This window comes from Mycena indigotica (genome assembly GCF_014461135.1).
Source record: "Mycena indigotica strain 171206Taipei chromosome Unknown Mind.scaff0004, whole genome shotgun sequence".
NCBI classification, from domain to species: domain Eukaryota; kingdom Fungi; phylum Basidiomycota; class Agaricomycetes; order Agaricales; family Mycenaceae; genus Mycena; species Mycena indigotica.
The window spans coordinates 1,826,383-1,845,537 of NW_023503003.1; the positions used below are offsets into that span (position 1 = coordinate 1,826,383).

General features: G+C 50.2%; 7 protein-coding genes across 7 annotated transcripts; 2 read left to right on the forward strand and 5 right to left on the reverse strand.

Moving 5' to 3' along the window:
- Positions 1-179: 179 nt before the first annotated feature.
- MIND_00435000 (Ran-binding protein) lies at positions 180-2,819 on the reverse strand (the record flags this gene model as incomplete). Its single annotated transcript, XM_037361165.1, has 8 exons — positions 180-325; positions 382-1,320; positions 1,368-1,442; positions 1,493-1,623; positions 1,671-1,685; positions 1,735-1,849; positions 1,899-2,710; positions 2,764-2,819. 8 exons carry the CDS (start codon positions 2,817-2,819, stop codon positions 180-182), a joined length of 2,289 nt encoding a protein of 762 aa, XP_037221457.1.
- On the forward strand, positions 2,806-3,430 carry MIND_00435100 (uncharacterized protein; the record flags this gene model as incomplete). The annotated part of the gene is made up of 5 exons (XM_037361166.1): positions 2,806-2,820; positions 2,872-3,030; positions 3,078-3,179; positions 3,226-3,319; positions 3,369-3,430. Exons 1-5 carry the CDS (start codon positions 2,818-2,820, stop codon positions 3,428-3,430), a joined length of 420 nt encoding a protein of 139 aa, XP_037221458.1. The 5' UTR covers positions 2,806-2,817.
- Positions 3,431-3,435: 5 nt separating this feature from the next.
- MIND_00435200 (Exosome complex exonuclease dis3) lies at positions 3,436-6,999 on the reverse strand (the record flags this gene model as incomplete). Its single annotated transcript, XM_037361167.1, has 12 exons — positions 3,436-3,667; positions 3,719-3,986; positions 4,039-4,601; positions 4,649-4,755; positions 4,798-4,976; positions 5,026-5,094; positions 5,144-5,339; positions 5,390-5,796; positions 5,848-6,088; positions 6,134-6,261; positions 6,317-6,531; positions 6,575-6,999. The coding sequence occupies 12 exons, from the start codon at positions 6,997-6,999 to the stop codon at positions 3,436-3,438; spliced, it is 3,030 nt and encodes a 1,009-aa protein (XP_037221459.1).
- Positions 7,000-7,092: 93 nt separating this feature from the next.
- Positions 7,093-9,122, forward strand: MIND_00435300 (SAE2 domain-containing protein; the record flags this gene model as incomplete). Its single annotated transcript, XM_037361168.1, has 6 exons — positions 7,093-7,475; positions 7,523-7,794; positions 7,848-8,114; positions 8,167-8,581; positions 8,627-8,765; positions 8,814-9,122. 6 exons carry the CDS (start codon positions 7,093-7,095, stop codon positions 9,120-9,122), a joined length of 1,785 nt encoding a protein of 594 aa, XP_037221460.1.
- A 174-nt stretch (positions 9,123-9,296) lies between these two features.
- On the reverse strand, positions 9,297-11,546 carry MIND_00435400 (SprT-like domain-containing protein; the record flags this gene model as incomplete). Its single annotated transcript, XM_037361169.1, has 13 exons — positions 9,297-9,571; positions 9,619-9,759; positions 9,807-9,847; positions 9,897-9,918; positions 9,964-10,046; positions 10,094-10,196; positions 10,246-10,304; positions 10,354-10,659; positions 10,705-10,785; positions 10,837-11,208; positions 11,260-11,298; positions 11,349-11,390; positions 11,437-11,546. 13 exons carry the CDS (start codon positions 11,544-11,546, stop codon positions 9,297-9,299), a joined length of 1,674 nt encoding a protein of 557 aa, XP_037221461.1.
- A 225-nt stretch (positions 11,547-11,771) lies between these two features.
- On the reverse strand, positions 11,772-14,022 carry MIND_00435500 (Glyco-hydro-79C domain-containing protein; the record flags this gene model as incomplete). Its single annotated transcript, XM_037361170.1, has 10 exons — positions 11,772-12,425; positions 12,479-12,582; positions 12,637-12,834; positions 12,881-12,960; positions 13,010-13,074; positions 13,125-13,211; positions 13,258-13,421; positions 13,475-13,545; positions 13,602-13,800; positions 13,860-14,022. 10 exons carry the CDS (start codon positions 14,020-14,022, stop codon positions 11,772-11,774), a joined length of 1,785 nt encoding a protein of 594 aa, XP_037221462.1.
- A 907-nt stretch (positions 14,023-14,929) lies between these two features.
- On the reverse strand, positions 14,930-19,114 carry MIND_00435600 (RdRP-domain-containing protein; the record flags this gene model as incomplete). The annotated part of the gene is made up of 11 exons (XM_037361171.1): positions 14,930-15,214; positions 15,342-15,709; positions 15,754-15,916; positions 15,967-16,086; positions 16,137-16,162; positions 16,209-16,255; positions 16,305-17,207; positions 17,269-17,315; positions 17,366-17,639; positions 17,689-18,265; positions 18,376-19,114. The coding sequence occupies 11 exons, from the start codon at positions 19,112-19,114 to the stop codon at positions 14,930-14,932; spliced, it is 3,549 nt and encodes a 1,182-aa protein (XP_037221463.1).
- Positions 19,115-19,155: the final 41 nt, after the last annotated feature.

Here is a 19,155-nt window from a genome sequence, read left to right on the forward strand (position 1 = left end):
CCGGGCCGCACAGCTTTGATCGCTTCAAAATGCTTCGAGTAGTCGGAGTAGACGAGTGGGAGATGTGGTGATTGAGATACACTATTCGTACATTATTCGTAGCGACTTACTAACTGTCAGCAAAAAAGATACAGAGAACAACGAAAACGGGAGCGACATCCAAAGCGTAATAGTGGCAATCACTGGGGAGTGTCTGAAAGAAATTCCTTCTGGATATCTGCAAACGCAGCCGCCCCAACGCCAATCATCCCAAGCTGGTGCACACATGCGGCGGTGTGGCGGAAGATGGTTTCTAATGCTGGTTGTGGGGGACGTCCCTGAGACCCTACCAGCACAATTAGCGTTCAACGCAGAATAGTAGTAAAAAGGGAGAGAGCATACGAAGGATGGCCTGGTTCAATTCATTGGCCAACTCATTTCGTGCCTCGGGTCGGGCGATTTCTGCGGCTACGCCGCCGTGAGCAATAGGATCATGGAAGGCCACGATGCCAACGGTCCGTTTGAACAGCGACTGAACCTCTGGTCGCTTGTCCGAGGAGTAATCGTTCAGCATCGACTGCCCATAATGGATGGCCTGATTGAGTGCGGCCTCCAATTTGTCTTTGGAAGACCGTGGGGTCTCGCTAGGAGGGTTAATAACCACATCAACAAGTGGCAGAGCATCCTCATCAATATCCATCCCCATCTCGTCGTCGTCGATGGCACCACCAGGCGGCTTCATGGACGACATTTCCACATCCATTTGCTTCTTCAACTCTGTAGTTTCGAGTAAGAGCTCGATGAACTTACGACACCGTAACTTGAACAGCATCAGCCCTTCGTCAACGGTGAGGACATTAGGATAGTGTTTGCGAGTATCTGCGAGCGCCGTATCAATGTCGCCTTGGATGACAGAATTAACGATTTGGGTGCGGCGCTCCATGTCTCCGTCCATTCCTAACGCGTCGTCGCTTCCATTATCCATATCGACATCGAGATCCCGCGATGGTCGTTGACTCTGTTTCTGAAAAGCACGGGCAGTTTTCGAGTATCCGTGATGAGCAAGGTACGACAAGACAAGCTTGTTGATAGCCCCACGGGTTTGTTCTTGGGTCGCAGCGATCTTGACACTTGAAGGACCAGCGCTAGACAGTAGCGAGGTTGATACCTTGGTCGCCATGATATCTGACCAGGTTTGTGTTCGTCGTTGTTGCACATAGAAGTCGATCTCAAAGTGGAACTTGTCTTGTCCAAAGTTGACGCGGATGGCCTCTCCAGAATGGCGCAGACCAATAGACGGATATAAGTCCATGGTCTTGCCCACATCTTTAAATACGGTGCCTTTTCGGATATTAAGCTCAATCAGGAGTCAAGATGATCAAGCAAACCTATGAATGAGCCATTCTTGGTGAAGAAGGCTTGGTTAGCGCTGAAATCGATGCCGCATCCTATAGTATCTCCAGCTATGTGATCCATGAGACCTGAAATGAGGGTGCATAAAGAGGGTGCTTACTTCCATAGGTTGGCCCAAAAGGACTCCCAGTCTTTTCCGCGGCGAAGGAGCAGCCATCATCACCATGATATCCCCAAGAGTTTGGCTCCCACCCTGGAAGCCTCGACAGCTTAACATCTTTACCACCAAAGCTAACCAATGCATAAGTACACAATTGTCAACCTTGGCGAAGACAAACCCAATGCTGATGTGTCTGTGGATGTGTGAGACCCTGGCTGGATGAATTGCGGAATGACACGTACCCTTTGTTGCCCTTGCTAATAATGTCGACTTCGTAGTAGTATATCCCGCAGGCTGGCGGAATAGGGCGAGTTGTGCGGGCAGCGGCAGCCTCCTTGTCACCATTACATGAAGCACCTGAGAAATAGGTTAGTCAAGTGGAAGCAGACATTCTGACTCGTCAAACCTTGAAACGTGATGTCCCTCCCGTCAGCAGAAATGCTAAGAAGATCGTTGCGGTAGGTCTCGCTCCATCGAGTTGGGAGACGGAGCACATCTGGTGACGCATACGAGGTCGGGTTTCGCCGGCGGGGAGGCGGGCTTCCTTCCTCGTCACTGTCTGAAGAAGAGGACAAAGATCTTTGGTTGGACTGAGCGGACTTTCTATGCGGTGATATCGACGGCGGGGCCTCTGTCTGAAGCAGATGCCTCAGTGCGGATTCTTCCAAGTAAGTGGGCCGCGCGAAGGTCGGCAGTTGCAGAGCAGGAGTGGTCTGTGTTATTCCTGACGGATTCCTGTGTGAGCTAGAGACTCGAGGGGTCGTGACCGTTGAACTTGGTCGTCGAGTACGAGGCAGAGACGATGAGGGAGAGGTGGAAAGACATGCTGGGTCAATGGTAGCGACCCGCACCGACTCTGCACGAATAACCCGTGGTTCAAATGGACTAGATCGAGGAGAGCTCCTCGTGATCAAGTTGGGAGAAGAGTGGGTGAGGGACCTGGCAGCAGGTCTAGTTGGTGAAATACTCGTAGCAACGCTACTACTACCCCGCACATTTCGAACACTCGTCCTCTGCTCCTCCGCACTGCGATTTTGAGCAATTGGTATAGGCTGGGGACCACGAGAACGGGGCGAAGGGGTGAAGGGGGATGAGCCGAAGGGTAGTGAAATTACGGACTCGATGTTTCGAGCAGAAGATGAGGTCACTGTGTTTCGGGGTATCGGAATACTAGCAGATCTAGCAGGGCGGCTCATGGCTGATGTCTCCAGAACTAAGCTGGCCACCACAAAAGATGTCACTTGGGTTGGACGAGATGCGGGGCAACAGACGAGACAGTGTCACGGCCGTCACCTGCGATCAATACTCCTTGCCTTACGCGTCCCATGGTCTGCAAATGAGATGCTCTATCGACGCGCCGTTGCTCATGAAATTCTCAGGAGCCATCCTTCAGAATAGTCCCAGCTGGCGGGCCCAAATCGGCATCAGTCCAGAGCACCGCAAATAGCCTTGGCTTGCACGACACTCTTCAATATGGACCACGAACTCTGGCAGCAGAACTAAAGACGGAAAGCGGTCTCAAAGAGCGTTTAGAAAATGTAATCTTCACTAAAGCACCAGTCGTTGATTCTGAGAAGCATCACAGTGGGAGGAGACTCAAGACAACATGAAGCTTACTCTTCAAAGGAATATGCACGGAATGCACGCTCCCTTACGACTTTTGATGGAACGCAAGATCGTCTCTGCGGTAAGCAATGTTATCAATTTCATGCTCATGCCGATGTCTTTGCTAGAACCCACACATGCCAGTCTTCCCTCAAAGCAATCTTCATCTCGACATACTCATGGGTCGTGATGAGACAATCGAGCCTGTCGATATCTTCGGAGGTACAACTCACATTTATTGGGGTTTTTCTTGCGTTTAATATTCTTCAAGGCATGGAGACAACAGCGCCTCAGAACATTCATAGTGAGATGGAGAAGAAACTCAAGATGTAACAGTATTACAATGCACGCGAGTCTATAGGATGCACCAGAGTCATCTTCACCTTCCCCTTTTGAGTATTCTTGTCCGTTTCCACCTCAATATTCACCACCACCTTGTCGAACACCGAAATCAGCACGTCTTTGTCGCCTGATACAGCAGCAGACGACCCGGGAATCGTAACACAATAGTTGTCCGCATCGAATTCTGTCAGGTCGCGTTTGAACATGACGAGACCCTCGATGCCCAGCCTGGATGACCACCGATCAGCAAAGGTGACTTTGCTGGACTGAAAAGCTCACTTTGACACGAAGACACCGAGACCGTTTCTGAAAGTTCTGATCACGAATGCCTCCTCTGTAACTGTCTGTCCTTGCCCTTGTCGCTCATTTCGGCCTTTCAGAGCGAGGCCGACATAATACTCAACGCTAGCACGTCCTGCCATTTGTGCCATTCGATGTCGTCGGTTCACAACTTCCAGTATCCGTTCCACATTGGCTTTGGAATGCAGAGAGGCATGAAGTGGCGAGTAGCCGATTGCTGCTGCCAGTTGTCTGTGCGCAAGGACATCTAAAAATGAGTCAGTAGGAACTTGGAAGAAAAGCGATTTCAGTCAACTCACCAGCATATCGTCGAATGGGACTGGTAAAATGGGTGTAGATATCACTTGCGAGGCCATAATGCCCGAAAGTGTCACGTCCAACGCTCCCAGAGCCAAAATACTCGGCTGGTAGCATGCACCGTGTCGCCATAATTCGGACGAGGGTATTAAACGCTGGCTCGTTGGCATCGACACACTTGTCGAGACTATTGGCAAGTGCTCCGGAGCTCGACACATCCAATGACATTCCCTTTCGCTTCTTGAGAATATCCTTGAGTTTGTCAAAATTGGTTTGCGGGGGTGGGAGATGGCGCCTGAGCACGGCTGTTGCAGGGAATGCTTCAAAAATCTTGCGAGCGACACTAATGTTGGCGAGTAGCATGAATTCCTCCACAAGCGAGTTGGTCTCCCGCAACTCTTTTTGCTCTACGTCTATCGGGTCTGACGACTCGGCAGAATCGAGGTGGATTTTAACTTCGGGAGATGCAAGGTTAAGGGCACCGGCAGCCATTCGGGCAGCTTTTAACTTTTGCGCAAGTGTATTGAGCAGGCGAATCGCAGTTGTTAGCGGATCCTGCAGGGTTCTGTGGAGGTTTTCAGTCGTTCTGAGGAGAGAATATTTCAATCTCACGGGTCATCCTTGCGGATTTGCGCTTCTTCATAAGTGAATGCAGCTTTGGACCTGATCACCGATTTTGTAAAGCGAACATTCACAATTTTTGCTTCTGGAGTCAGTTCCTGCGACAATTAGAGGGCATTTAAGATGTGATTGAACTTTACCCAGATCGCAGAAAATGCTAAACGCTCGACATTGGGCCGCAGAGAGCATAGATTAGTGCCCAAAAGGGCGGGAAGCATGTCGATACGTTTGTCCACAAGGTATACGGTAGTGCCTCTTGCAGCAGCTTCCGTATCCATCGGAGTATCCGCGTGTACAAAATTGGAAACGTCGGCAATATCTGCTTGGTTGGTTAATGCTGTCGAGTTGATGTTCTCTTTGTCACTCACGAACACCAGCTTCGATGTTTCCGTTAGGAAGTGGCCGGGCATGTAACGCGTCATCGATGTCTTGACAATCTGGAAGATAGGTTGGTCCGTTGTGGATCACATAATATAACGCGCTTACTGGGAGGATCAATGCTACAAATGGTCAAGTCTCGGAGGTCCTCGCGGCCCTTCCACATTCCATCGTCGCTCTTGGGTGCAACAATCCATTGGTCGCCCTCGGGCGGTAAACAACCCAGTATGGCGCTGCCGAAGGCGCCATAGCTGATCCCAAACTCCAACATCAGGCCTTCTCTCTCAGCATCTTCCCCTCCAATCTACAAGGTGTCAGTACGTCTTGAATAGCTTTATTAAATAGAGAACGTGCATCGCCCAAGACTCGTACAAAGTGACCATCTGGATACCTTGACGTTGTATGCCAAGCATCGATGGCGACGAGGATTTTTTTATTCACAAGCGATGGGCCTTGTCGAGTTCGAATTCTTATTCGCGGGAGCAGGGTGGATGTAGGATGTGCGAGAAGGGTTTGGATTGACAAACTCTTGGCGCTATTTGATCCGGGCACGGATGCCGACGGCAAGGCGGTGGCATCGACATGACAAACAATCGGCCGCCAGTTCCGCTTGACGATGCCGACGACACGTCCGGTTGGTTGTGCCTGCTTTTTGCTGGCCGCAGCTTCGCCAACGCGAGCTGCATGGGCTTCCTTCCGAATAATTTCGTCGTTTTCTTCTTCCTCGTCGGAATCGGCGGCATCGTCGTTCTTCAGAGTAGCTGAATAAAAACTGAGTTTGTTCATCTAGAAACGGCTCTCAAGATGCAAACCTTCTTGGTCAACGACCTCATCGCCTTCTACACCCCATTTGTCTTCGTCAAAGATTTCGATCACGACTTGGTCACCATGTACCGCGCGATTGATATTTTCACGTCCAATGAGGAGCACTGGCTTGGGTAAGTCGTGAACCGAGACTGTTCCTTGTAGGTAGTTATAGCTGCTGGCATTGAAATGTCCCTTGTAAAGGTTCCCAGTTGTGAGGCCAGCTTGAAGTGTTGACTCCGGGTAGTACTGGTGGAATTATACAGAGTTTGAGCAGAGGACCATACAACGAACCTCGGGATAAAGCGCCTGCCTTCCATCTCCAGACAGCTTTGGCTCCAGCGTTGTTTCCTCTGCCGTAGACAGCGAATCGAGCAACTGCGCAGCAGTGTTCTCAGGAAACATGGAGATATAGTTGCGAACTAGCGGGTGGTTGTCAACAATTGGGACAATTAGAGAGACTGTGTGTTCGCTGACTAGAGGTGACTGGAATTCCGCTCTCATCTGCCTTATTTCTGTTTGCTGCGTCCTCTGTCATGAGAACAACGACGGGGAGTTTGGGTTTGGCCTGGCCTCGCACAACATTCCGGTTTAGTTTGATATGTTCGTTGTACCACTGTGCAGCTCTGCGAATGCCGCGGTCATTACGATCGTTAGGAGATTCATCCTCTTCTGCTATAATTGCAGTCTCTCTAGCGGAAGTTAACCAGCATTCCCAGTGTTTAACGGACTCACGATCGAAACTCGTTATAGAAAACCCAGATACGCTTTTCGTCCATTCTTATAAGCGCCTTGAGGCGATTGTACAGTGGAATAGAGCGATGCCGCACTTCCTCCATAACTGTTTGTAGAAGGACAATGGGAGGCCTGAAGAGAGACGACTCCATGAGATCCATTTGGTGGAGGAAGACATTGGTATCGGGTAGAATGTAATGACCATCGGGATATGCATTGTGTTGCGTGTCCCCCGTGAACGGCAGTGGGTCCGAGGTCGAGTTTTCACAATCGCCACAACCCTGAATACCACAACCAATATCATCTCGAAGATAGCGTTCTCGAAGGACTTTGATGACTTTTCCTCTGGCCGTTTTCTTGTAGAATTTGCGCTGAGTTACGACGGATTCTGTGCGTGGTCGCTTTCGAATTGTGATCTCGACCATTGGAAGTCAGTCAGCCGAAAACACGTGACTTGCGCGTGACGATCGCCATCAGCTGTTTATCCCTGACCACATCGCGACGCGTCCTGGTATACGATGCCACCCACCGCGTACTCCGGCGCAGAGCTTCGCTTACGCGACAAAGCTATTTCCGACAAATACGGGAAAGAGAAGAGTGTTCAAGAGGCCAAATACCAACGCCTCCGGCAAGGCTATGACGCGCTATCGAACGAAAAATTCGAGCTCGGCGTCATGGGCGACAATGTCGCCACCCGACTCGGGTTCCGCTCATTCGCTGAGATGTGCTCGTTAATCGACCTCTCTGACGATCATGTTTCGTATAAGGAGGCGACAGAGCGAGTGGACGAGCTTGAGGGCCGTTTGGCACAAGCCGAAGATAATGCTGAAGCATTCAAGCTGGAACGAGACGATGCGCTCGACGAAAGAGATAGCCTGCATAAGCTGCTGACTGAAGCAAGGTCCGTCCGACTCATGCCAGATAACGTGTTCCCTTATTGTTGCTCAGAGAACAAGCTGCCAGGGTCGAAGCCCTCATCAATGAGCGGGATGAACTTCGGCAGGAGATTATTGATGTGAAGCAGAAGGCCGCGCGCTCAGATCAAGAGTGGAAAGACCGTTTTTCTCAATGGAAATCTTTCAAAGCATTCATGCAGAAAGAAGAACTCGAGTATCGAGCCAAGGTCAAGGGTTTAGAAGCTGCTCGGAGGGATATGGAGAGAATAGAGCTCTGCGTCAGACGGCGAGAGAGGTACAACGAACTAGAACTTGACACAGAAGGTAAGGCCCTAATTCTCGAGCTGCTTGTGGTCAGGTCTGATGTTTTGTACCAGTCAACGAGGAACCTGCGCAGCCATCACAAATGGCAACTACATGCCCCCCAACCGTCATGAAATCGAGCTCACCTACAATTGCACCTCCCTCTACCAATGGCTTCAACTCGAAAGCTCCTTCTCCTGCCACCTTCAGCACGCGAACTCCCTTGACTTTCGTTCCTGTTCGTTCTCCCAATGACAGAAACGAAAAGTCGCCTTCTACGTCAGTTCAGACCGCTGTTGCATCCGATGTCATCGATTTGTCAGAATCTCAGAGCCAGCCAGGTAAAGTACTCGCGCGTTCATTTAAACTACCTATTAATCTTAATATTCTCAGTTGCTGTTCCGCTATCCTCAATGATGCCTTCCCGTCCCAGCTCATCCCAAATCAAACCGTATCCCATGCTCCCACCCCCAAGCCCTGCACCGAAAGCGAAGTCCAGTGCGGCGACAAAACACAGACACAGCGATGTCTTTATTCGCCCACGAAATGACGATGATGAGGAGGAGGAGGAACGGCCACGCAAAACACGACGATATAGTAGTCCGGTCCGCCGTCCTTTAAATCCCAACAGGAGAAGCACATCAAGGTCGCCGATGAAGAGCGGCTCCCGTAGCGGACGCGAGAACCGTGACGGCCGACATCTAGCTGCGAGAGGTTCACCCAGCAAAAAGGCTAATGCAAACTCAAGTAAACAAGACACGGATTATTCCGCGTATAAAGGACGTGGGCGTTATGCCAAAACCTCTGGGTCAGTATATCATGTAGGATTCTACGACGACTGATAGAGTGATAGCGGGGACGAAACCATCAACTCGTCGTATGCCATTGACCCCACACGAAACGCTGGTGTCAACTTCCAATTCGCCGAAGTCGTGCGAGGTAAGGAAGACCGAAGAAGATTGCAAGCAGGCGACTGTGAGTCATGTCGCGATGTAGGTTCTTCTCTCTGGCGCACATTATATGTGCTGACTGAAGCCCAGTATTACGAGGCTATTGGGCCGCTACCTGCGCGCCTTCAAGCACCTTTATGGCGTTCTCCACCATCCAGCCCAGTAAATCAAACAACTCATACCTGCCGCCATGGTTATGAACGCGATGTCAATGCTCACAAGCAGGCGATTTCACGTCATCGAGAAGAATGGGTACAAGGAACCACACCACCGGGATACTGGGACATCGCTTTCCCTACGACACAAGAGGCAGAAAACATCAACGAACGGGCAAAGAAGATGCACCAACAGAAGTTGGATCGTGTTCAAAAGGACAACCGGTATTACAAGAAAAGATGACTTGATTAAACTACTTGCTCCATACTACTCTAAATTACAATCCCAGACTCTGACTTAGCTACTAGGTGAGAGGTATTATGTCCATAGTAGCACCAAATTATTAATAAGAGGTTCTAAGTGTGAGTAATGCAAGAATATAAATAGTACCCATACCAAGCAAGCCAAGTGCTCGCGTCAAGAACGTCGTCGGCGCTGACATGGCGCAGTCATAATCAAAATGTTCCCAAATTGCCGCACAAGGTCATCAAGCGACACGTCCTCTGCAACCTCGTTCGCCACAAAGCACGTGTGTCCCGCATCGGTGAGGTCAAGGACATCCGGATCGTCCTCCGGGTCTTCAAAGACCGTCACATAATCCACGCCTTCGACCAGTAGCTCTGCAGTCGACGCAGCTTTGGATTTCCTCGTTTTCGAGGGCGAGGATGAGGGTGACGAAGCCACTGGTGCACCTATAGACGTCAGCACTGACAATTTTTATCATGACAATAGCAAGTACTTTGAGCAGTCTTGGCTTTCGGCCGGCGTGCCTGCTTGCTGCTGCTGCTCCCAATGGGCACTTTCCGCACACAAACGCGGTGGTCGTCTTCCCGGGGAGTGGAGTTTAGTTTCAGTCTAACTGTCTTGCACTTGGGGCAGGCTACCGCGACAATAAGCACGATTAACCAATGCGCGACAAAGACATACGTTTGGTCTTGACGTCAATCGAGTTCCTCCAACGCCCAACCCTAAGTAGAAGTAGGTTTGAGGGAGATAGATGGTGCGAGCAATACTCACATGTTTTGACAATGGGAGCAAACTAAAACGGTTGTCAGAAATGGTTTGCGCAGAGCCGAACACGGACTCCAGGTATACAGGTAGTCCATCTCGTAGTCGTGGAACTCGGCAATCTTGGTGTTCTTGTCAAGTTTATAGATACGCTTAGCCCTGCCAAAGAAATCAGACGAGAGAAAACCAACAAATGACCAGCATACCACTTCCAGAAAGATTCTCCGTGTGATGCGTCCCCGGACCGTCTGTCGATGATCCAAGTCGCGAGATGACACATCTCGTGGGCCATAGTTAAACGAACTTTCTCTGCGCAACCTCCAGTTAATTGCCCAAAAAAATCCACAGTGATCCACACCTTCAGTATCCAGTACCTTGACGCTCAAGATGATTTGCGCAATACTTCTGTCCGCGCCACTGAAAGTGCTATCAGCAAACGACAAAATGGATAAAGACTCGATTTTACTAAGAGTATTTTGCTTCCCCAGCGGTGGCCGTCAGTTGGTTGCTCCAAGTGATGATAATTTTGTCAATAGAAGGCAGCTGTGATTGGAAGACCTTGAAGTTGAAGTAGGTGTACACCTGCTCGGCGCAGTCCGCGAGCTTATTGCGGTACCGCTGCTTGAATCTCTCGAACAAAGAGAGATTGTCCGCTACGACGCGCTGTCGCTTCCGGTCCCAATGGTTCGCATAGAAGTCAAACTCGAAAGTCTCGTCGTGGTTTGGCGAGTAGCGGGATGCGCGCCAGCTTTCAGTCTCAGAAGGGAGACCCCTGGGGACTGTCAGATACAATAAACCGAGAAGAATAACCACGCACTCTGAATCGGGTTCAGCCGAAGACCTCGAGGAAGAATCCTCCAAGCCCGAATGCGGGGACCCAGCTAATGAGGAGGAATCACTGTGGGCAAGAAGATTAGGCCGAACAGAGTGTCAAGCAGGAAGCACTCACTTTTCCTCGCGGGTTGTGACCGAGCTTTCGATGCTCAGGGTTGAGAACGACCCCCGCACCGCGCCAGTGCTCGACGCGTCGCTATGGACTTGGGTTTCCGCGTCAGATACTGTCAAGTCAATGACCGTTGATTTCTGGTCAATGGACCGATGTTTAAGTTTCGGTTTGACTTGTTTTGCCTTTCCTTTGCTTGGAGTCCATTCCGAGCCCGATATTTCTTCGATGTCAGAATCCGGGAAGGTGGGCTTATGTCGCGGCTTTGAAGCAGGCGTGCGTAACAAAAGGGTGGGGGCGGTGGCCTTGGGAGTCCCCACAGGCGTTCTAACTCGAGTCTTTGAAGGTGTGGCCCCGCTCTGATTCCTCAAGGGGGTCCTAGAGCAGTGTTAGTGCATTTCAAGGAAGGCTGGAGTGAATAAGACGCGCCTCGTAGCCTGATTATTTGGACTTGCCAACCGTTCAGGTCTGAAGAGGTCGGCCATCATCAGCTTTCATAGCGAAATGCACATGCATACTTTCTTGAGTGCCCCAGGGGCTGGTCAGAGCCTTGGTCAGAGCTGGGGAAGTATTAGGCTCCGCGGAGGTAAAAGAGCAACGATATACCTCTCAGGCTCACTTTCGCTTTCGGGAATCTCCCAATCCGAGGGCGACGATGCGCGCCGGCGGTATGGTCGAGTTGGGACAGTACGCGACTGAGGTCGGTGGTCAACCATGTTGAGAGTTAGAAGGTTGGGTGGCTATCCAAAGCGCATTTATACCCAGAAACTTGAAGCAAACGCCAAACAAGCTTACGTAGCCAAGTTGACAGATGTTTCTTTCATGCTGAATCAAGTATAGCTATACTTCTTTCAGGTCCCCTGAAAGAGTCGCACCAAAGCGTATGGATTTGTATTATACGATGTCCTACTACATTAACAAAAAAGAGTGTCAAGCACTGTCTAAAAGGAACCCCAAACAGCCCAAGGTAGCAACACAAAGAGTGCCCCAGCACCCATTGACAATTGCAACGACAACGCACCACTGTGGCCCTTCGTCCCCCCATTATGGCCGCTCCCATTGTTGCTGTTCCCGCTTCCGCTCGTCGAACCGTTGTTAACTTTCACCGGCACACTCGCCGGATCTGATGGATTGACGGCGGCAATCACCCGATTTTGCATCCCATCCAAAAAGACAATGGCAAGACTCGGCCCAGGCACAATGACCGAGCAGCCATTCTGTGCGCAATCCTTCAGGTTTTGATTCGGCACGGCCCATGCGGGTTTCTGCGTCGCTTTGCCGTCCGTCACTTGTGGACCAGACCAAGTCTCTCCGCCCCACGTGATGTTAGTTTCTTCTTCTGGTCTTGCGGCGGCGAGGAACTTGACAAGTGCCGTTCCAGAAGAGCGGAAGGCGGCGGCGGGAAGCGCGAAGTCGGCTGATGTCCCATTGGCAGCATTGATGAGTACGAGCCGGGAAACCGTCTTGTTGTTGGCGTTGTAGATTGCATACCCAGATGTGGTCACGTTTGGATTCGAGCTTGAGCCTTCGAGATTGAGGTCTTGTACAATCACGCCGTGGTCCGAGACGAGGGCTTCCGCTGCAACGAGAAGTGCCTGGAAATAGAATATGAACGTGTTGGATCTCAGGTTGGCATACGGTCACTGACATAATATGGGGAATTGGTCACCCAGGCACCGGCAGATCCAGGAGGGCCAGTGGGAGGTTTTATGAGATTATACGAGATGCCTGCCTCACGGGTGTGGATGTAAGCTGTTTGGTGTCAGTCATGAGCTTCGACGAGAATGTCTCAAAGATACCACTAACCTTGTGAATAGCCTACACTTGCCATCTGTAATGCATAATCGATCGACCACAGTGAACCAACGGCGAAGCTGGGGGAAAACGGAACGCCGCCACACGATGCACTGTTAAACTCAGAGTTGATGAGCTTGGGCCGACGGTCAGCGGGTTGCGACAAGAGGTAGTCAATGCCGGGCTTCTGCCATTGTGCCAACTCCACAACTGTGTCGTAAATCAACCATCTGTACTCGACATGACTTGATCCTACCATTAGCATGCTGGAGATACCAGGGCAACTGGTACTTGAATACTCCAGGGTTGCAGTTGTTCTGGGGATAATGCTGGAGACTAGGTATGAAGTTTAGCAAAGGGACACGGAAAATAGTCTTCCACGCACACAATGTACTTTAATTCACCAGTGAAGTTGCTAAGATAGCCTTCTTTCAGCAGAGGCTCCAGATCCTGAATTACAGTTAGCTTTTGACAACAGATAGGAAGCTTCAATCACTCACCCAATTGCAACAAATACTTGGACCACCGATGTCAGCCTTCCCTGCTGCATCCTTCGTCCCTATTATAGCAAGCGCGGACTTGTACTCCTACAGAGCTTCCGTCGGCGTTTAAGAGCAAAAGCGGACAACAAACATCGATATAATTGGTGACGGTGTAATTGGCTTGATTCGGCCGCTTGTTATGTCCAGTGTACAAGTCTGGTTCGTTTCCCAATAGCATCGAGTCTAGGTCGCTCCCGAGTATGCTGCGGATGTCGTCCGCCATAGTGGCATTAGGAAAAATGGCGAGCGGGATATCTGTTGGAGCAGTAAGTATGAGGTAAATTCGGTTCCACTCAGAGTCCCCGTACTGATCGCGTAGGCAACACCACCGATGCTCTTTGAAACGCCAGACATGACTGACCATATCATCGAATTATACCTGTTGTAGAGTCAATCGAGAGGTTTGATTCAGAAAAAGCGGGGCGAAACACGCACGTAACTGGCTGGTCGTTGAAATTGTAGTTTCCTGGTACGAGCTGAACCATCGGCGAGGCCGATGGCGAGAAGTACGGGGAGGAATCGGCGCTGTTGCCGCCAATTCGGATCCTTATTGGGTCTTTTGCAGCAGTACGCGCGCGTATGGCGCCAAGATAGTTTAGGATGGGCATGTTAATGTGTTGTGTGTCGTTCCCAACTATAAAAATGTTTTCAGAATAGGCGGGGAGATGCAGAGGAGTCAGGACACAAACGCACAGTATTCGGTCATGAAACTGAGCTCAAAACTGATTCCCAAGAAATTTGAGTCGACGACATTGGACCCCGAGGGAGTGGAGGGGACTACGACTTGGATCGCGGCATTTGTAACAAAGATGGTCTGTAAGAGCAGGAAGGAAATGGGTATTAGGCGGGACAGCATGAGGGCGGAAGTAAAGGTATGGCACACTTGAGTTAGCCTAGAGTTTATGTAATATACTCTGCTCCTCCCGGTAAGATTACCCGCTTGAGGGTCCGACTTGCCAGGTCCCGCCTATTAACGTCGTGTAAATCTTTATCGCGGGCTGCCGTCTACTCTGTATCTGTTGAGACACCGCGTTGAATAACTGTTGAATGAAGCATGGTTGCGAACGCGTTCCAGGCACAGGCTCGCGCAGTCTTTTGAACCTTTTTGGCGGACTTCAGTGCCGATCTTGGTTGTTGTTGTGGTTGTCACTGGCTGAGAAAGATAGCATCAACGGCGATCCTGACATAAAAGTTGACGTGTTGAGATCAGCGACGGAACAAAATTCGCATAGGTAAAAATAATGCTTCCCGACTCTGTCTGTTTGTTTGCAATACAGTATATGCCTCCATCGGAGAGAGTCTGTGAGAGAGGAAGTTTGGTTTGATTAGTTTGGGTTTTTGTGATTTGTCATCTAAGACAACTTGCGTAACATAACAGGGAGGAAGGTCACTACCATTACTAACACTTGGAACCTCTTGATTTCGTGCTACTACTATGGACATAATACCTATTCTCACCCAGAAAGTACCCGCTTAAATCCGGTCTTCGAGCAAAAAGGCTGCAAAGGGAAAGTGTTCCGTAGCTCTGATATCTGATAGAGGTATGAGAGGGGATAAGGCCGCAAGCGGCAGATGCCGAACCTTACCAGATGATCCAGCCTGTGATGCAGCCAAAAAAGGGAATAATTTTGCACTGCCACTCCGAATGTGGTAGTGCTGATGGCAACCTTGTTATATAGAGCCAAACCTTAAGTTCGGCAATAACTACCGTATGACAAGCAATACTCAACATACTCAACACCCCAAGCAACACCCACGGTCATTCACATATTATCCTTGGCCTCCTTGATCACATCGAGCATAGTTCCCAGAGCCAACAACCCAAAGCTCGAAGGCCCGAACGCGGTCTTGTCCTCATCCAACGTTTCCTCCACGACCAACCACGCCGCCCAAGCACGCATAAACCGATCAGCGCGGCGTTCCTCGTTCCCAGCAATTTCCTCCGAGTCCTCCCACTCATCGTCGTCGGAATCTTCTGCCTCACGCGCCTGGGGACGGTATTCCAGCGACTGGAACTCGTATCGGATCAATTTGGTCAGTTCTTCAGTCTGATGCTGTTGGTTAGCACAGCATTGCGAAAGTTGAATCGCCAAAACTTGCCTGTAGGTTCATAGCAGAGATGGCCTCCCTGCGTTTGCGATGGTCGCTGTACCGCTCTTGGATTGTCCCGCTCACAAGCTCAGCTTCCGACAAATGCACGCGGGGGTTGTGCGAAATGGTGTGTGCTTTGGCAATCTCAAGCAGGTCATCTGAGTAGCGGTCCATGATTTCCTTCATTTCGTCCATCAAGTCCTCGCTGACTTCGCTGTCCACGCTTGGGAGCCCCAGTCGGCGCAGGCCCATATTTTGGAATGCCACATATATCTGGTCGCCGTCCATTCGTTGTAGCAGGAGCTCCGCATCGGTCGGTCGGTAGTCTTCGATAGGAACGTTTCGATATAGGTCTCCCAGCACTTTCTTGCTGGGATAGTACCTATCGACCATGGATTCAGCAGGATTCACGCCTTCTCCTGATAGATAGTCCGGTTTGAGATTGCTGGGGGCTTAGAGCAGAATGAGCACTGAATATGAAAACAAAACGGCGTACCCCTCGGGAGGTCCGTGAAGCTCACGGGCACCCCGCGCTTTTGAAAATCAACAGCATGTGATGCTTTTTCGGCCAGTTTCAAACACTCTTGGCAATCATATTCTTTCAAGTCACCAATGCGCAGATGTAAGATAGAAATAAGCCCGAGGAGGTCAGACTTGATCTGAAATGCAGTCAGAAAAACACAGGGAAGCTACCATAGGCACAGCTTACATAGTCGATGACAAAATCCACGACGTCCGAGACAGTACAAGGGTTGGTGGTTTTCTTTGGCGGGATGGCCAGATAGCTGCCTGGTTCCGCAGTATAGCCTTTGGGAGGATAGAGGGTTTCCTGTGGAAAGCTTCAAATGCGTATATTACCAACGAAATGTGAGGACGCACATCCAGAATGAGGTTATATATATCACCTAGCATCAGATAAGCATGAGGAATCCCACAGAAATTCACTCATACCATCGAGATCTCCTCCTCCAAGCATTGAAGGCAAGCTTCGGGATCCTCTGATCGTGACATTGAGCTTCGCAAACTAAAGCAACCAAAAGACCTTACTTGGCAGAAAACACAACAACATTTGTCAGATGTGCAAGTTGTGGCTTTTGAACTGCGTTGACGAACTGAACATCTCCTGGATGAATTTGCGGACTTCGCGTGATGAGAATGCGACCCGTGACCGGCAGGTTCAGCTTATTCCGTTCGTCCACAACAGTGGCGTAAATCTCCCCTTCCTCTAGACAATCCCACTCGTCGACAACTCCAATAAGCGTGTAGGACCCAGGAACGAGTATATGGCCCCTGTGCTTGATTTCCCGGAGTATATGCATTGTCGCAAACGCGATGGCGGTCTTGATGAGTTGGTGGTGGAGGACCGAAGTGTCAGACCAATCGCCGACCTCGAGTTTTAGTTGGTGATAAATGTTGTTGAACAACGAAGGAAGGCGGTAGGACTGGCCAAGGCCGTGCTGAGAGAATATTTTCGATGCTTGTTTCAGTGAATACTTCATCCCATGGACTTCATCGATGGCGGATTTTTGGAGGTCCATGAAAGATTTTTTGGAGACACCATGATGTTCCAACATCGCAATGAGTGGCCGGTTGAGGTACATCAAGATAGGTCTTGCCGAGGTAGTGGCGATGTCCAAGGTGAGTATTCCTTCGGCACTAAACTTCCTTTGGGAAGGTCGGAAGGTGAGTTTCCCTGGTGGTAGTTCGGGGTTGCAGGCCAAAACACCCTTGGCGCCATAACAGCGGAACTGGAGTGCGGATGGAGGAAATCTGATCTTCAACGACCGCCTTTGCGTCTTCCACACTTGCCGTAAGAGATCAGGCGATATGGATGAGCAACCGTCGCTAAAACAGGAGTCTCCGTCAGCGGAGTATTCATCCTCGCAGAAAAGAATCTGGTCTTGCGTGAGCGTGACAGATGGATAGGAAGAGCTGAACGCCTGAGCCCAGCTACATATAGACAACATGATAAAGTAAGAATTCCGTTAGGTGAATTGAATAGAGCACCAACCGAGCACCCAACATCGCCGGTTGATACACGACTTTCGAGAAATCACCCTGGATGTGCGTTCATGAGTGCAGCTCACAACAGAGTGTTGTCAACAAACCAAACGGCCCCGAATCTCCTTAGCATTCATTCGAACACCTTCAAAATCGAAAGGTGTCACGAATATAAAAGAGTACTCCTTCAGACCACTCATTGAATAGCCCAAGAACTCGTAATGCCGCCCTGCAACCCATATTCCAGAGTTGAGGTAAGCCTTGTATCGATTTTCGAGAAGTTCGTTGATAGACACACGCAGTGCAGGATCCTGACGAAGAGCAGATCGATTTTCGTCTTGGAAGGAGACCCGAAGAAAAGATTCGTTGTTCTTAAAACGTCTACGATCATCAGCATGACTTGATTCCATCATTGATGGGAAACGTTCACCTGAGAACACTATTTGACTGATCAGGAAGGGGCCCGTCGAGGATTTGAGTCGAAGGAGTCAGGGTCAGATGATAAGCCTCATAAATTCCGCCCGTATCAAAAAGAACGGTTCTCTTGGTGATTTCTTCGATATAGTTTATGATGGAACGCGTGAGGTGATCTTTTAGATCGGTGAGCACTACCTCTGGGGGCTCATTGACGTCCTGTGGTTTATTATTGCGACGGCGGCGGCGGCGGCGTTTCTTTGGCTTCGCAAAAACGGTTACACCGAGTTCGGGGGACTCCAGCGATGTCAAGAAGTGGCGGAAAATCGCTGGGACTTCAGTAGGATCAGTAGCTTGTTGCAGCTCCCGCAGATCCTGCTCTAAAGAAAGAACCTCTGAAGGCTCAAGCATTCCTGTCCACACAGCCTTGTCGATTTGGAACGCCAATGCGAAGTCAAGCGACCCAAGAAGAATCCGTAGCCTCTCCATCTTGGCTGAGTCGTAGCATTGCCGCATTTCTACTCGAACATCGCGTCGCTGGTGGTTGGGGAAATGAAGGGCCTTGACATTTTCTTCAAAAATGTCTCCAGGGTCTGATGTGATTCAAACTCAAGACAGAGTGTTTGTGAAGTATGTGTCGAAATATCGGTGTCTTCAGACTTCAGCGCCGTCGCTCGATCGAATCGCTTCTCATCGCGGCCACTGATCATGTTGCTGAGAATACTGCCGCTCGGTCGTTGGAAGTTGGGGGGTAGATCTGATTGTAGAAAAACGCGCTCTCCAGAAACAACAAACGTGCTGATATGCCTAGCAGTATAGTGCACAGATGTGTCGGTGTTCAAGAGGCGGTCGAAATTCACCTTGAAGTCGATATTAAGAAGCCGGGAGAATGAGTGGCTCAAGTCTTCGTCATTGCTGGACGAAGCTGAAGCGGCTGTAGGAGGTTGACAAGTTATGTCCAAGCGTCTGGTTTCCAAGTTGCAAGCTACATGGCCATAGTAGCTAACTTCTGGAGAGAACACGCCGTCACGACAAATACGACCGAACGAGAAATTCTTTAGTGCGATGGAACCTGAAAGTTCCTGCTTGTGCGCATTGTCTTGCTGTACGCGTCTAGGATCGACATAGGGTCTAACCCTTACAGCTTCAACCAGAGCTGTGTCAAGGGGTTTGGTACTAGGCGTGAACAACATGACACAATGTTGTAGATTGATCCCGGAAACCCCATATATGCCAAGGAAAAGGGTGGCAACATCGTCAGTGGGGAGGGTCAAAAGCCCCATGCCCTTGTGTGCGCGACTGCGAGGAGCGCGGAAGAGGTGAATATGGAAGTTTATACGAGGTTCGGTATTGAACGGAGGGCGATGGAGTCTCTCAGCGAGAGCTAGCTTGAGATCATCTTCGGTTACAGCGAATGCGATATTCCGCATGAAAAGCTGCATTTTCGGAGGGGGGGAAGGGTCGCAAAGGTCGTGGACAAGTC